The sequence below is a fragment of the Leopardus geoffroyi genome, chromosome X, assembly GCF_018350155.1.
Source record: "Leopardus geoffroyi isolate Oge1 chromosome X, O.geoffroyi_Oge1_pat1.0, whole genome shotgun sequence".
Classification (NCBI taxonomy): domain Eukaryota; kingdom Metazoa; phylum Chordata; class Mammalia; order Carnivora; family Felidae; genus Leopardus; species Leopardus geoffroyi.
The window spans coordinates 32,449,309-32,467,474 of NC_059343.1; the positions used below are offsets into that span (position 1 = coordinate 32,449,309).

Sequence of the window (18,166 nt, forward strand, 5' to 3'; positions counted from 1 at the left end):
GTCGGGCTCTGGGCTGATGGCTCAGAGCCTGGAGCCTGTTTCCGATTCTGTGTCTCCCTCTCTCTCTGCCCCTCCCCCATTCATGCTCTGTCTCTCCCTGTCCCAAAAATAAATAAACGTTGAAAAAAAAAGTATGCCAACTGTAGAGGAGGAGAAATTATCCTCTACCCCTTTATGTTCTTTGTCTGGTAAATTGATATAAGACAGATTAACAGGAGACAAGCAAATTTAGTTACATATGTATGGGATCCAGACAATTGGGGCTTATATGATATCCTGAGATAAGGAATGGGATACAGACGGGACTTCAAAAGGAAGGATGGTAATTCAAGGGACAATAAGAAGAGTAGATGTTTGGTAATTAGATGTTTGCCCTGCCATACAGGTCGATCTTTCAGATAAAAGTTATCTCTGGTAATAGCTCTCTCTGAGTCAGGCCCTCTGTTTAAATTCTTTTAGGTGGTTAAGGGAGTGGCAAAAGTTTTTCTTTAGTTTGCTGGGTCTTGAATGCCTTCAGCTCAAAATAACCCATGTGTCAGAGTGGCAGATTTGGAGGTCATTCTGCTCTTTTTCAGAACCTACTTTGAGTCGGGCTTTTATATATAATATCTTTAATCCTCACAAAGTAATTACAGTTGTGCCCATTTTACAGATAAGGGAACTGAAGTTAAGAATTGTTAATTGGTCTGTTTAAAGCCACATAGCTGTTAAGTGGGCCTGATGGAGATTTTAACTTGATATGTACAAATCCCAAATCTGTTAACTTTCCCATTCTGTCATGCTGCCTCCCCATGCATTCTTCCTTCTGAGCAGAGGAAGTATTTTAGATGGGAAATAACTATTGAACTTCTGCTTTTATCATTCTGCCAAACATAAGTATTTGCTCCCTAAACTCTTTTTAAATTGAAAATGGAAGCTGGAGGAAATGGGGAGATATTGGTCAAAGGTTTCAAACTTCCAGTTATAAGATGAACAAGTTCTGGGGATCTAATGAACAGCATGGTGGTTTGAGTTAATAATACTGTATTATATACTTGAAAATTGCTGAGAAAGTAGATCTTAAATGTTCTCACAGCAAAAAAAAAAAGGAAATGGTAATTATGTGATGGGATGGAAATGTTAGGTAATGCTATAATAGCAGTCATTTTGCAATATATAAATGTATCAAATCAACATGTTGTATACCTTAGGGGCACCTGTGTGGCTCAGTTAGTTAAGCTTCTGACTCTTGTTTCAGCTCAGGTCACGATCTCACAGTTCGTGAGTTCAAGACCCATGTTGGGCTCCATGCTGACCATGTGGAGCCTGCTTGGGATTCTCTGTCTCCCTCTCTCTCTGCCCCTCCCCTGCTCACTCTCTATCTGTCTCTCTCTCTCAATATAAATAAATCAACATTTTAAAAATTGTTGTACACCTTAGACCTACACAATTTATATGTCAATTATATCTCAATAAAGCTGGCAAAACTGGAAACTGGAGAACCAATATTTATTACACAGTACTATATAATTTGAAGGAACAGACAATTATCAGCTTCTCTTGAATTTTATTTGATTTGTTCCTTCAGATAGACACTGCTTTTAGTGTGAGTGACAGAACATACATATAGAAATAAGGAATCATTGTTTTGTGATACTGATAGGTAATAAGCATTTTCTCTCTCTTCAAACATATCTTATGCACATGTGTTTTCTCAAAAACCCAAAGATTCATGCAGAAGTGAGAAAAAACAAAAATAAGTACTATGGGCCTAGTTGTCCAAATAAAAGAGGAATATCACAGAAATACGAGGCAACATGGCTTCATTGATCATTTGTCTACCTGGGGTATCAGAATGTTTGTCTACTACAACATATATACTATGTTATATATATTATCATATAATAACATAGAACAGACAATGTCTGTGTTCTTCCAGATTACTTATTTCTGCTGAATAACTTGCAGCAGGGCCATTAATCAAGAGAAAAATGAAGCTGATTTTTGGTGATGAAAATTGCTTTCCAGTGACTGATTACACTAATCAGTCTTCTGAAAGGGAAATCAAGAGTAAAATGGCCAATAATTCCATAACACTGCAGCACGCATGGAGAAAAGCAACTCTTGAGAAAATGTTGTGGGATAAGTAAGTTTGGGAAGCACTCTAATTTGAAAATTCACATTGAGTTTTTGGGACACCAAAGGTTATAAGAAGTAGAGAAACTGACTTTACTCTTTTCAATTCTATTTCTCAAGTATATTTGATCACAGATTCCTTTTTTTTTTTCATCAAACATATAACGTGTCCAGAGACCTATGTGTTCTGAGGATCTTAGATGAGAAATGCTAACGTAAAGAATGACAAGTCCCTGAAGGGGTGGTATGACCAGTGCTATATTTAGGAAAAGGAATCCTGCAGAAGTATGTAAGATAAAGTGGAGAAGAAAAGAAGCAGGAGGCAGGGAGAGCAACTCTGAGCAGGGAGGGTAGTTATGACAAGAAAAGATAAATGGTACAGAGATACCCAAGTGAGAACACACAAGGCGTGAAGACTTTAGCTAGACAACTCTCTCCTATTTACAAAATAATTATAGTATCAAATAGACCTTTTTACATGTGGAATTTCTCTTGTCAAATTTTGGACTAGTGTTTACTGTAGCCCTGTAGGAGTTTCATTATTTTTTTTTTTTACTTTGGTTTGTTTATTTTACCTGAATGTATATAAAGTATATTTTCCTACTTTATCTGAATGACATATTTCTGATTGTATATGTTCAAGAATTTAGCCAGTGATCCCTGAAAAAAACACAGATGGCAGACATGAAGAAGAGGATGTACGATAAAAAATATATTCTTGGGGCTCCTGGGTGGCGCAGTCGGTTAAGCGTCCGACTTCAGCCAGGTCACGATCTCACGGTCTGTGAGTTTGAGCCCTGCGTCGGGCTCTGGGCTGATGGCTCAGAGCCTGGAGCCTGTTTCTGATTCTGTGTCTCCCTCTCTCTCTGCCCCTCCCCCGTTCATGCTCTGTCTCTCTCTGTCCCAAAAATAAATAAACGAAAAAAAAATATATATATATAAAAAAAAAAATATATATATATATATATATATATATATATATATATATATTCTTAAGCTCCTTACATCTAATTTCTGACCAATGGCTAAGGAAGTATCAACCTCTAAAGAATTCTTCCCCACACCCTGTTCTTCCCTAACCCCACCCACCCCAAATGGCTAGGTCTCTTCGACTCGTTACTTCCAGGAGACACCAGTGAAAATTTTTGTCCTCACCCCACTTTATGGAAGTAGTTATTATGTACCATAGAACTGAAATTGCAGAATTTAGATGAAATGTCCATCAAGAAGCCAGGAGGACAAAAAAATGCCACATATGATTGGAAATTTCCAGGTTTCCAGTGAGAGGTGTGTTCATTTCTATATGCAAGTTTTATTGTCAGTAAATTAGTTTGAAAGGTTTATCTAAACAAATCTGTCATAAACTCATTTGTACTATATCTCTTACTTAGAATCTGTCTAAAATTAATAACAATATTCTAAGCTATGATAATAGGTAATGCTGGGGTACGTTTGCTACCACCACGCCTAACAATTCTATGCCATGGCACTTCCTCCGGATTGAGTGCTGTAGATTTCTTCTGTTTCTACTTGAGGGCAAAATTGAATAATAAATGGCAGTTGTATTTTAATTTAAGGTAACATTTAGAAATGATATAAAAAACTTGCATAATGAGAACACAGGCTTCAGAATCTAAGTCAGCCATTGGGAGGCTTGTTTTTTTGTTTTTGTTTTTGTTTTTGTTTTTACCTCTTTCATGTTTGAAACACGTTCTTAATGATGTGGTATCAATCTGTTTTAAAGCATTTCTAAAGTGGCACCGAATTTTATAAATTATTTTATAAATCATTTACATGTCTCCCGATGTGATAAAAAACATTTTTTAATAGGGGCACCTGGGTGACTCATTCAGTTAAGCATCTGACTCTTGGTTTGGGCTCAGGTCATGATTTCGTGGTTCGTGAGTTTGAGCCATGCATTGGACTCCGCGCTGACAGTGCAGAGCCTGTTTGGGATTTTCTCTCTCTCCCTCTCTCTCTGCCTCTCCTCTGCTCGTGCGCACTCTTTCTCTCTTTTTTTTTTTTTTTTTTCAACGTTTATTTATTTTTTGGACAGAGAGAGACAGAGCATGAACGGGGGAGGGGCAGAGAGAGAGGGAGACACAGAATCGGAAACAGGCTCCAGGCTCTGAGCCATCAGCCCAGAGCCTGACGCGGGGCTCGAACTCATGGACCGCGAGATCGTGACCTGGCTGAAGTCGGACGCTTAACCGACTGCGCCACCCAGGCGCCCCTCTTTCTCTCTGTCTTAAAAATAAATAAAAACTTAAAAAAAACACATTTTATAATAAATTATTACAGTAAAGGCAATGCTATAATTACTCATTAATAGCGTATTTATCAATGTTTCTTTATATTAAAATAGCATAGCGATATTTAATGTTGAAAAAAGTCCACTGAAATAAGAATTTTTTTCCAGATTCTCGACTCCAAACTAAAATACTTAGATTTTTACCTTTTAAAAGTTTTGCAGTAAATATGAATGTAGATGAAACAAACATGTTCGAATTTTATAAGATATCCAACCTCTAGGGACACCTGGGTGGCTGAGTCATTTAAGCATCTGATTCTTGGGGCGCCTGGGTGGCGCAGTCGGTTAAGCGTCCGACTTCAGCCAGGTCATGATCTCGCGGTCCGTGAGTTCGAGCCCCACGTCGGGCTCTGGGCTGATGGCTCAGAGCCTGGAGCCTGTTTCTGATTCTGTGTCTCCCTCTCTCTCTGCCCCTCCCCCGTTCATGCTCTGTCTCTCTCTGTCCCAAAAATAAATAAACGTTGAAAAAAAAAAAATTTAAAGCATCTGATTCTTGATTTTGGCTCAGGTCATGATATCATGGTTCCTGAGATCAAGCCCCATGTCTGGCACTGTGCTGACAGCACAGAGCCTGCTTGGGCTTCCCTCTCTCTCTCTCTCTCTCTCTCTCTTTCTCTCTGCCCCTTCCCTGCTCACATGCATGCATGCACTCTCTTTCTCAAAATAAAAAAATAAACATTTTAAGAAAAAAAGATATCTAGCCTCTAGAGTATAAAAGAGCTCTGGGAGAATATAAGTGAGGTAGAAAAAAATTAAAATTGGGTTGCGTACTATAACTTTAAAGCACTCTGCAATCCTTAACCAGGAAAGTGTCTCTAAATATTTATTCTAACATGTTACTATTTAGTGTATTTATGCCGTCTTCTGGCAGTGGTCCCTTAAACTAGGAATATTCAGATTTTCAGGCTCTGGTAGCATCAGTGAATTTGGTATTTCCACGCAGAATTGTTAGCCAATGTTCTTTAGGTTGTATGGAGTGCTGTAAAACCAGAATTGAGGCCACAATAGTGGTTCTCCTTAATAAATAGAAATAGGATGGTTTTAAAAAATCATTGTTCTTTTAGTCTGCTAGCCCCAGTATACCAGAATAGATACTAAACACTCAAAAAAATTGTAAAAATTAAACATTTGGAAAATAACAAGTGTATATGAAGAGCTGGAGCAACCAAAACTCTATTTCACACAGTGCTGGTAGAAGTAGAAGTTGGAAAACAGTCTGGTATTTTCCAACAAAAGTAAACAGGAGCATAGCTTATGATCCACAATTCCACTCTTTAATATGTAACACTTACACATATGCACTATGCAATGGTTAAGGAATGTTCATAACAGCATTGTTCTCTTTTTTCACATTTATGTATTTATTTTGAGAAAGAATACATGCCTTTGTGTGCATGAGAAACAGAGGGGCAGTGAGAGAGGGAAAGAGAGTATCCTAAGCAGGCTCCACACTGTCAGCGCAGAGCCCAAGGTGGGTCTCAATCCCATGGATCACAAGATCATGACCTCAGCTGAAATCAAGAGTTGGACACTTAACCAACTGAGCCACCCAGGTGCCCCAACAGCATTGTCCTTAAAGTCAAAAAAAAAAAAATGGAATCAGACTAAATGGCCTTCCATAGGAGAATGGACAAGTATTCATTCATTGTATGAATAAGCACTAGAATATTATACAACAGGAAAAGTGAATGAACAGCAGCTGTAATCGTCAGTATGAATGCAGTTCAAAAATGAGTCACTAAAAAGACATGCTCTAGGATTATATTTATATAGCACTAAATGAGGTAAAACTCAATAGCAAATTGTTTGTGTTAAAAATATAAAATAAAAGCAAGAGAATAAGTAATATAAATTTTTGGACTATGAGTATATCTAGATTGAAGAGGGGAAGGGGAGATCAGGGAGGAGCATCCAAGGGGCTGTGAGGCACTGATAATATTTTATTCTAAATTTGGTGTTGGGTACAGGAGCACTTATGTCATTGTCATTCATTATTGTTCATTACATGGTAATTATCTTGTCAAGTAATTCATTAAATTGATATACCCCTTTTTGTAAGTATGCTGTTTTTCTTAATAAAAAATGTGATTGTGAAGCAAAATGATTTTAGGCTTGGCAGTTTGCTCAGAGGCAGACTCTGTCAGATGTGGACTTGCTCCTCTTGAGTGGTGGAAATGATTTACAATATTTATGGTGATTTGGACATAACACCCTCTAAGGACCTACCTACATCAACTTGGTCTTAATGCATATTTTTTAATACACTGTTGAATTCGATTTGCTGATATTTGTTGAGGAATTTTGCATCTATGTTCGTGAAAAATGTTAATCTGTTTTCTTGTTATGTTTTTGTCAGATATTGGTATTAGGATAATGCATAAGTTAGGAAATGTTCTCTCGGCTTCTGTCTTCTGGAAGAGATTGTGGTGAATTGATATAATTTCTCCCTAAAATGTGTGGTAGAATTCACCAGTAAACCCATTTGGACCTGGGGCTTTCTGTCTTGGAAGGTTATTAATTATCGATTCAATTCCTTTAATAGATATAGGCCTATTCAGATTGTCTATTCCATTATTTTTAAGCAGAAAAAGAACTCAAATATTTAGTCAAACTGGATTTAGACTTTATATTATAAATAAATACTATTTGTAAGTTTTGTTATTGCTTTTCCCACATTTAATTTGGCAGTTTTTTTAAATTGTCTCACCTTTATGGAATCACACCAAAGTATTTAACCTAGTTTTCACATAAGCTACTCTCTCTTATATTGTTTATATTGTTTTTAAATAGCAATTAAATTATGCAATTATCAGAACATGTACAATACTATAAACAGATATAACAAACACAGATCATTCTTTGTAACCATTCATCTCTCCATGAGAGTGGGCCAACAATAGAGTAGCCTACTAGCTCTGAGTCTTGAGTATGCCCTGGGCATCAGTGGGCTTGCTTTCCAGAGATCTTGGAGAGCACTGGTTAATTTGGTGATTCGGTTGAGGAGACATAGATTTGATAAATGAGCTCATGATTTATTAAAGAACATATGAAGTATTGTGATACAAAGGAAATATGAACTAGAAAGCACAGTTGGCCTGACATTTATTATCTCTCACTTAATCTTCCAGGACTTCAGTTACTACCTTATACAGTAGTGATAACAACTATACTACACTTAGTGAAGAGATGTTCTAGGCTAGGGAATTATTTGGGATTCCTTGGGGGATGATAGAGGATAAGGGAGAGGAAAACACAATTATAGTGCATTTAAACAGCTTTGCATCCATTATGTAATACAATATTATCTTTGGACTACACAAGTCTAAGGTCCTTATTGTAATCAATGCAAAGTAAAAGACTACTTCTGTAAAACAGGATTATTTTTACAACACAGTAGATAGCCAAGAATAATGACATTAAAAAATGTTTATTTGGGGCGCCTGGTGGCTCAGTTGGTTAAGCGTCCAACTTCGACTCAGGTCATGATCTCACGGTCCGTGGGGTTTGAGCCCCGTGTCAGGCTCTGTGCTGACAGCTCAGAGCTTGGACCCTGCTTTGGATTCTGTCTCCCTGTCTCTCTGCTCCTCCCCCACTCACGCTAAACATTTTTTAATGTCTATTTATTTTTTTTTTAATTTTTTTTTCAACGTTTATTTATTTTTGGGACAGAGAGAGACAGAGCATGAACGGGGGAGGGGCAGAGAGAGAGGGAGACACAGAATCGGAAACAGGCTCCAGGCTCTGAGCCATCAGCCCAGAGCCTGACGCGGGGCTCGAACTCACGGACCGCGAGATCGGGACCTGGCTGAAGTCGGACGCTTAACCGACTGCGCCACCCAGGCGCCCCAAATGTCTATTTATTTTTGAGAGAGAGAGAGTCAGGGAGAGAAAGAGGGAGAAAGAGAATCCAAAGCAGGCTCCACATTCAGTGCAGAGCCTGATGTGGGGCTCTTTCTCACAATCATGAAATCATGACCTGAGCTAAAATCAAGAATTGGATGCTTAACCGACTAAGCCACCCAGGCACCCAGAATAATGACATTTTTTAACTTATTATAAACAAAATAGATTTTTTTCAGTGTTACATGCTAGGTGTCTTCACTCAAGACATCAACTTGCTTCTCTTAAAATGAAGCTGTCTCTAAAAAGTAAAAAAGGTATTCCATGAGAATCATGAGCATAAGCAATGCCTATCAATTCAGTTTTTAGAAAACGATGTTCCCCCTTCTGAGGGACACAAAAATACTAAAACATATGACCAAAAGAGCATTCAGAGATGGGAATGAGAGTGACAGTGAACTGGTAAAAACATTCAAACCATTGACATATTTCAGTAGGCACTGAAGAGCAGAATATATTGAGGAATATATAAATGTATATGAGGAATATATAAATATAAAAATCATATTTTTATGATTCTGCCTGATATTCTCTCTCTCTCTCTCCTTCTGCCACTCCCCCCTCAAATAAAGAAGTTAAAAAAAAAAAAAGAAATCACATTTTCACTTACTTCACTCCAAGGCAGTAGTCAAAAAATAGAACCCTGGTGTTGATTACCCTGAGTCTGTACCAGCCATGAAAAATTGCTCCCAGCAAGGGGTACCACCTTGTCTTTCGGCTTGTCAGCTCTAACAACCAATATGTTTTATGCTCTTTTACTTTCTACATGACCTACCAACTATTTATATAAATTGAACATACATAATTTTTTAATGTAAATTGAACTTTGTCTTTCACTTTAATTCTCTCTCTCTATTAGCCAGTTATCTGGATTCCATTCAGAATAGCTCTTCCATCCAATAAGCTGGGGAGATGGGATCTGCCTTAAGATGCTGACTCCCCTGAAAGAGCTCTTAAGCAAGGTGGAACTGTGAAATCCTATGTACCATCTCTATCTTGAATGATGTGGCTTTCCATCATTCTTACTTAGTTTCCATAGATTTAAATAAATGCTTCTCACTTTGTTTTAAGTCCTTTGATGGATCTCTAGAGACTGAGTGATTGTCTATGCCAGTTTCACCAGCTTAACATATGTCTCCCCAGGGGTAAGACTTCCCCAAACTTCTCATACTACCATTCTGGAAGTCCCACCTCCCTCAGAATCTGAAAGATGGTTATTTGAGATACTATTGGTAAGGCATCATTATTTATCTTCATCCATCAATTAACATATCACCAGATGCATGAGATGCAGTATAACTAATAGTGGGAGCATAACAAATCTCAACTGAGAACCAGTGAGTCTAGAATATAGTGATGCCAGTTAAGGTCAATAACGCTGACTGAAGGCACCACACTCAGTGACAATTAGAGCCTGCTGAGAAGTACACATGAAAAAAAAAACACCATCTCTTGGGCAGCAGGTAACGTGTTAAAGGGTAGGGCATAAAGCGGTACATTTTTATTTGCTTAGCAGCTGCTTTGGTACAGCTACTTGTAATAGAAGTTGAGCCCTGAGAGGCACGAGATGATATAGATCAGACGTTTCTCAAACTTTAACTTGTACACAATCACTACGCATCCCGTTGGGGAGAACAGTAAGGGATGGTACCGACAGAGATGTGGGACAGATGCGGAGCTGATGAGGCAAGCGAGACGTGGAAGGCTTTACTCTTCATAGTGGAGCACCAGTTACTTGTGACTTCTCAAGGGGTCCACAAGTTTAATAACTCAAAACTGTACAGTTCTGGGTGTGTGTAGGGGGGGCGGTACAGTCTTTTCATCAAATGGTGCTGGGAAAACTGGATATCCACATGAAAAGAATGAAGCTAGACCCATACCTTACATCATATTAAAAAAAAAATGAATCAAAGACCTAAACATAAGTGCTAAAACTACAAAACTCAGTAAAAAACATAAAGGGAGGCTTCATGACACTGGATATCTTAGATAGGACACCAAGCTCAGGCAAGAAAAGAAAAAATATATAAATTGAGATTAAAAGCTTTTGTCCATCAAAGGACATTATCAAGAGAATGAAAAGGCAACTGATAGAATGGGAGGAAATATTTACAAATCATATATCTAATAAGGGATTGATATCCATAATATATAATGAACCCCTAAAACTCAACAACACAAACAACCCAATTTAAAAATAGGCAAAGAACTTAAATAGACATTTCACAAAAGAAGATAAAAAATGGCTAATAAGGACATCAAAACCTACTCAGATTTCACTAATTACTAAGGAAATGCAAATCGAAACTACAGTGAGATACCACTCTCATCCGTTAGGACGATTATCATGAAAAAAAAAAAAAAAGAAAAGAAGTGTTGGTGAAGATGTGAAGAAATTGGAACCCTTGTGCACTGCTGGTGTGAAAGTAAAATGGCAAGTTGCTGTGGAAAATGGGACAGTAGTTTCTCCAAAAACTAAAAATTGAATTACCATATGATACAGCAATTCCACCTCTGGGTATATAACCAAAATAATTAAAAATAGAGACTTGAACAGATATTTGTATGCCAGTGTTCAAAGCAGTAATATTCACAATGGCCAAAAGATGGAAATAACCCACATGTCCACAGACAGGTGAATGGTTAAACAAAATGTAGTATATAAATGCAATAGTCCCCCTTTATCAGTACTTTCGCTTTCCACCTTTTCAGTTACCTGTGGTCAACCCCAGCCCAGAAAGGAGATGATGCTCCTGAGAAATCAGCAGGCCAGCAGTAGCCTAAAGCTATGTCACAATGCCCATGTCATTCATTCACTTCTCTTCATCTCATCAGGTAGGCGTTTCATATCACCTAACATCATCACAGGAAGATGGTGAGTATAATGTAATATATTTTGAGAGAGACCACATTCACATAACTTTTATTACAGTATATTGTTATAATTGTTCTATTATTGTTAACCTCTTACTGTGCCTAATTTATAAATTACACTTTATCTTAGGTAGATATGTGTAGGAAAGAGGAAAGTATACGTAGGGTCTTGCACTAACCATAGTTTCAGGAGTCTTGGACTCGAATCACCCCTCAGATAAGGGAGGTCTAGTATACAATGGTATCTTTTTCAGCATTAAAAAGGAATGAAATTCGGATACATGCTACAACATGGAAGAACTTAAAAACATTATGCTAAGTGAAATAAACCAGACACAGAAGACGAATACTATATGATTACACTTGTATGAGATACACGAGAGGGAGGTCCCATTTTTAGAGCGCCAGCCAGGGGATGGGGCACTTTCCAGGCACCAGCCTCTGGGTTCAGAGAAGGAAACTGGCCCTGCAAGGGGCAGGGCCAGGCGCACTCCAGCCCTTCTTGCCTGGAGCAAGAGCCTGAGGCCAAGGCCCAGGTGCAGCCGCCTCTCCCCCAGGACCACGGCCTCCTGCAGCCCAGGGGCGGAGCGGGCGCCGGCAGAGCGCGGCGCGGGGCTGGCGGCGAAGGTCCGCGGCGGAATCGCCGTAGCTGCCGCTGCCGAAGACCCCCACCCGGGCCGGCAGCCCCCGCAGACTCACCTTCCTGGTGCGCGGCGGCTCCGCTGCTTCCCTCCAGAGGAGGTCGGGCTCCCCGCTCTCCGGACCCGCCTGGCGACCTCGCCCCCAGCGGGGCGGGCGGCCGCGGCGCCCGGGGCATGGCTTCGGCGGGCAGCGGCATGGAGGAGGTGCGCGTGTCGGTGCTGACCCCGCTGAAGCTGGTCGGGCTGGTGCGCATCTTCCTGGCGCTGTGTCTGGACCTGGGGGCCGTGCTGAGCCCGGCCTGGGTCACGGCCGACCACCAGTACTACCTGTCCCTGTGGGAGTCCTGCCGGAAACCCGCCAGCTTGGACATCTGGCACTGCGAGTCCACGCTCAGCAGCGGTGAGGGCCCGGCGCGCCGCGACCCCTGCCTCCCGCCCCGCACCTCCCCGCGCCCCACTGCCCGGACGGCCACCGCCTCTCCGCCCCTCCCCAACCTTCTGGGTCCCCTACCCTTGTCCGCCCCGCTCCAGCCTGCCCCTTTGGGGACCCTGGGGCTGCAGCCGCCTCCCTGATGGCCACCCCTCGCCTCTCCTCCGTCCGGGCCGCCAGACCCAATGCGACGTCCCACGCCCTCTCCGTCCTCCCGTAGCCATTCCTTGGGCTCTGGAGTAACACGTATGCTATTTGGGGTCATTGTTATCATTTAAGGCGAGAACCGTGTGGCTGTGTTAAAAACGCAACGCCTTCAACACTCTCTTTAAAAAAAAAAAAAAAAAAAAAAGACCAGCATAAACGCCCCAACTCCACCGAGACGCTGTGGGTTCTCTGCTCGCTCTTCCCCACTCTATTCTCCCTCCACTCTCAAGGAGGAATTTGCCCGAGTTTACCTCTTCGTGCCCACGTTTCTGCCAGCTCTACTCCACTTTGTCTGGGTTTTCCCCAAGGAGTTGCGGTTTGGGTTTTATTTCCTTAAATTTTTGAGGAATGTGGAAAGTTGGAAGACAGGCGTAATTTCCTTTCCTTTTTTTGGTGACACGTCGTTGGTTGTGAGTTGCCCTTCTTTCTTGCCCTGTCCAGATACCTCCTCTCTCCTCCATACCTTTCTTTCTCTTCAAGAACCGTTTACAAAAGCCTGGAACCTTTATAGTGTATTCAGCCAACATTAAAAACTGCAAACATCTCTACTGTGGCAGCTCCTAAGACAGACTTGGTTCTTGGAGTGGACACAAAGTGCTATAAAGGATATTATTAGAATGATTTTTGAGTGTAACTATTAGATAATATTGCAACCATGTTAATTTTCGTGATTTGATCATTGATAGTGGTTTAGTAATTTTTTAAGGAAATACACAGTGAAGTTTTCAGGAATAGAGAGGCAAGATATAGGCAGCTTACTAGAAAAGGGGGTGGGGAAGGGAGAGAAAACAAAGCAAATGTGGGAAAATGTAATTGGTGAATATGAGTAAGGGGCATTTTTTGTATTCTTACAGTTTTCCTGTAAATTTTAAATTATTTACATTTTTAAGTTCAAAATAGTACTGTTCACTGGTATTAAGTTCTTTCACACAGTGCATTTTGAACAAGTAACTTGCCTTTTGAACAAGTAAGTGCATTTTGAACAAGTTCAAAATAGTACTGTTCACTGGTATTAAGTTCTTTCACACAGTGCATTTTGAACAGTGCATTTTGAACAAAGTTCAAGTAACTTTGAACAAGTAACTATAAAGGAGATTGATAACTTAGGAGGAAAAGTCATTACCTTTGGGAAAACTGTAGAATATCTAAAACTTAAAACTTATATTCATTGAAAAAAACACAATATGAAGAACCAGATTTTATGTATGTTTTAGAAACATGAGCCATATTGTACTTGAAACATTTCGTGGTATTTGGTATAGATAGTGAAGGTTCTAAATAACATTTAGGTCACATTTACAAATGGCACTTTATTCTCTTTAGAGTACATAATAATTTAGGATTGGTCTAAGAATATGGCTACTTTAAGACCAAGCCAGTTGTGTTAAAACACACACATACAGGGGCACCTGGGTGGCTCAGTTGGTTGAGCGTCCGACTTCGGCTCAGGTCATGATCTCATGGTTCGTGGGTTTGAGCCCCACGTCGGGCTCTGTGCTGACAGCTCAGAACCTGGAGCCTGCTTCAGATTCTGTGTCTGCCTCTCTCTCTGCCCCTCCCCTGCTCTCGCTCTGTCTCTCTCTCTCTCTGTCCCTCTCAAAAGTAAATAAACATTAAAAAACATTTTTTACAAATAATAAAAATCTTTTACTTGTAGGACAAAAGAAAAGACATATCTATTTTTGAAATCAACTCCCTTCCCCACTTTAAGAAAAACTCCTCTTTACCACTCTTTACTCTAGAGGGCATGCTCTTCCAGGAGAGCAGGGCTGGAAATGCAAACAGCAGTGGTGTAAATTCTGTGGAATGCTCTGCACTTGGAAATTACATTACCAGAGGTAGCCAGCATATAAAGATCCATTCCCGTGCACCGACCTTGAAAATAACACTGGGTGCTAAACAAGTGATGTTAGATGTGCTAGAACACAACTGAGTACGTCTGATGGCACATTCCTGCCAACCATCGGCGTTTAAATATAGTAATAGCGATTCCACTGCTTATACTCACTGTTGTAAGTGGATTACCTCCGGGGCATTCTGCTGTTGCACAGCAGCAACCAAATCAAAATCCAGTCTCCAGACTACCAGTCTTTGTCCCTCTAAATAAACCTAAATAAAGCTGCAACTGACCTAGCAACATAAACCCAGAGAACCCCTGCTTGTATGAAGGGAAGGGATGACAAAATAGCATCAAGAAATTAAGATAAATTTGGCCATAATTCATTCCAAGGAACACTAATTATTTCTTTCTAAATTCACTTAAGGTAAATATATTGTGACTCTTGAACATATCTATCCCCATCCCACTCTGCTTCTGAAAAAAGGAAATGATTCTTCATGATATATAGAGATATTGCATACAAACAGTGCACACCCAAGATATCCTGTACAATAAAAAGGCAATAGCTGCACCACACACACACACACACGCTCACTCATGGAGAATTGTTTTTATTTTTCCATACAAGTAAATTTAAGCTATAATTCAATTCATATTTCCAAAAATTCTTCCTACTTTGGAGGCATATATATAATACCACCAGAATTTAGTCTCTGTTAATGTAAACAGCTTAGAAAATTTCTTAATCTTCTAAGTTTAGAAAAGCTACATTATAGACATTTCAAAATTTTTTTAAGTTTGAATTTTCCAAAGAATTTTTTAAAGTATTCTTTTTCCAAAGAAAATATTGAAGTAAATGAAAAACAAAAAGTGATTCCTTGTTTTTTTAATGGCTGTGATAACAATGAATTTAAATTTTACTTCACTATAGAAATGTATATTTCGTGTAATAGAAAATATAAATTTTTCACCTAGTATTTTTTAAGTATCCAAATTAGAATCAACTAGATGGCACTTGTACATGGTAACAATGGTAGGCCCACAGTGACTGTTTCCATCTTTCCACACTTCATTAGTGAAGCCATCTAGAAAACTGACTGTCAGCATGGCTGAGTAAGAGATTCAGCTAATTTTCTCTCCAAAAAGCAATGCTAAACTGGAAAAATTGTAAAAAATAACTATTTTAGTACTATGGAAATTGACCGAAAGCATACAACAAATTGCGAATGTTTATTCAAGAAAAACAGTGGAGGGGTGCCTCAGTTGATTGAGCATCCAACTCTTGATTTTGGCTCAGGTCATGATCTCAAGGTTCATGGGTTTGAGCCCTGCATCAGGCTCTACTCTGGCAGTATGGAGCTTGCTTGGGATTCTCTCTCTATCCCTATCTCTCTGCCCCTCCCCATTGCACTCATGCTCTCTCTCTCTCAAAATAAATAAATAAACTTAAAAAAGGGGGGGGGGGTGAAAATCTGTGGCATTTATAGCCTGAACTCCTGTTCTGCCTCCTTGTCCCTTGCTCTGTTGTATAGTAGTTCTACTAGGATACAGCAGGCCATGAGGATCAATGGCCTGGATGATGGACAGAGGTTTTTTGATTTACACTGTGGAAAAAATCTAAGCTCAGGGGTGATATTAAAAACAATAGCTGGGGCACCTGGGTGGCTCAGTCTGTTAAGCATCTGACTCTTGGTTTCAGCTCAGGTCACGGTCTCACAGTTCATGAGTTTGAGCCCCACAGTGGGCTCTGTACTGACAGTGCAGAGCCTACTTTGGATTCTGTCTCTCCCTCTCTGCTTGGCCTCTCCCCCACTTGTACTCTCTCTCTTTCTCAAAATAAATAAACTTAAAAAAAAAAACAATAGCTAACTTCATGGCAAACAGCTGAGGAAGACCAACATCACAGCTAACCTAGGGTTGCAGTATGGGTTGGTGTGAATTACAGATAGGAAAATCAGGCATAAATTTAACAGAGAGATCTGGCAACAAGGCAGCCATCATAGACTTTAATAAGCCACCACATGGCCCAGCTGTTCTGGAAGGCTGTGTACATCTGCAAGGCTGCAAGGGTGTGTGCACTATCAGGAAGACCAGAGAAAGGCCCAGTTAGCTACTTGTCTCTGGTTGAATGTGAGGCCTTGCATACCAAGGAAGTAAAAACCATAGCAGACTTGTAAACTTACTGAACCTTAGTGCATTCCCCAATTTATGTTTGCAGATCCATCAACAAAGGCTGAAAGTCTTACTGGCTCAGGTTATGTTATGGACTGAATGTTTCTCTATCCCTCCAAAATTGAAATGTTAAAGCCCCAACCCCCAGTGTGACTGCATTTGGAGATAAGACCTTTATGGAGGTAATAAAGCTATAGGATTAGTGCCCTTATGAGAAGAGACACCTTTCCACCACATGAGGACACAGCAAGAAGGCTGTCATCTATAAGCCAAGAGAAGAGGCCTCAATGAAACTTACCTTGCTAGCATCTTGATCTTAGAGTTCCCAGCCTTCAGAACTGTGAGCACTGCAGAATGGTGGTTTTGTCTAAGCTATCAGTTGATGTTCTACCACATGAGCCAGCCACGTGCCCCTCAAGTAAGGTGAAGTAGATTGTGATAACATACATATTGTGCTCCCTAGAGAAATCACTAAAAAATAACTTTAAAACATAAGGGGAAAAAAACGAATTAAAATGGTACAGTGGAGAATATCTATTTCATACAAATGAAAGGAGTACAGGAAGAACAGGAAAACACAAAAGACAGGAAATACATAGCAAACATAGCAATATGGCAGATATAAATCAGCCATATCAGTAATAACATTAAAAGTAAATAGATTAAACTCTCCAATCAAAAGAAAGACAGTGTCACAATGGATAAAAAAGAATATCCAACTCTATACTGTCTACACAGGATACGAATTATATTGAAACAAATGGTTTGAAAGTAAAAAGAGAGAAGATAGAATATACAAACAGTGAGCAAAGGAGAGCAGCAGCGGCTATACTAATATCAGGAAAAAAATATGCATGAAGACACAAATTCTTACTAGAGGCAAAGAGGCATGTTTTATAGTGATAAAAAATTCAAATCACTGGGAAGAGATAACATTATAAATGCACTTGTTCATAACCAGAAAACCTCAAATACATGAAACAAAACTGACAGAACCAAAGGATGAAACAGTAAGACAGAAATAGTTGGAGATTGCAATTACCACTTTCGATAATGTATAGAACAACTAGGAAGAGAAGCAACAAAGAAGTAGAAGACTTTACTAAAACTCCTAACCAATTAGGCCTAACAAAAACCTGTAGAACACTCCACCCAGCAACAGCTGAATACTTCTTCCCAAGCACTCATGAAATATTCTCCAGATTACAGGATATTCTAAGATGAGCCTCAATGCATTTAAAAGGATTGAAATCAAAGAATGTTTTTTGACCAAAATGGAACAAAATTAGAAATCAATAACAGAAGCCAATTTGGAAAATTTACACATATGTGGAAATTAAACAACACACTTCTATGGGGCACCTGGGTGTCTCAGTCGGTTAAGTGTCTGACCTCGGCTCAAGTCACGATCTCACAGTTCATGAGTTCAAACCCCACGTCAGGCTCTGTGCTGACAGCTCAGAGCTTGAAGCATGCTTCACATTCTGTGTCTCCCTCTCTCTCTGCACCATCCCCACTTGTGCTCTGTCTCTCTCTGTCTCAAAAATGAATAAACATTAAAAAAAACTTTTTTTTAAACCACACTTCTAAAAAACCAATGGGTCAAAGAGATCACGTGGGAAGTTAGAAAATACTTTGAGATGAATGACAAAGAAACACAGCATACCAAAAATTAT

The 18,166-nt window shown here is 39.7% G+C and overlaps 1 protein-coding gene across 1 annotated transcript in view; it reads left to right on the plus strand.

The window, feature by feature from the left end:
* The first annotated feature begins 11,984 nt into the window (after positions 1 to 11,984).
* PRRG1 (proline rich and Gla domain 1) overlaps positions 11,985 to 18,166 on the plus strand; it is a 309,337-nt gene continuing 303,155 nt past the window's right edge. The window contains exon 1 of the mRNA XM_045470525.1: positions 11,985 to 12,241. Coding sequence (XP_045326481.1) covers positions 12,016 to 12,241 — 226 coding nt within the window. The 5' untranslated portion in view covers positions 11,985 to 12,015. The remainder of the gene's footprint in view (positions 12,242 to 18,166) is intronic.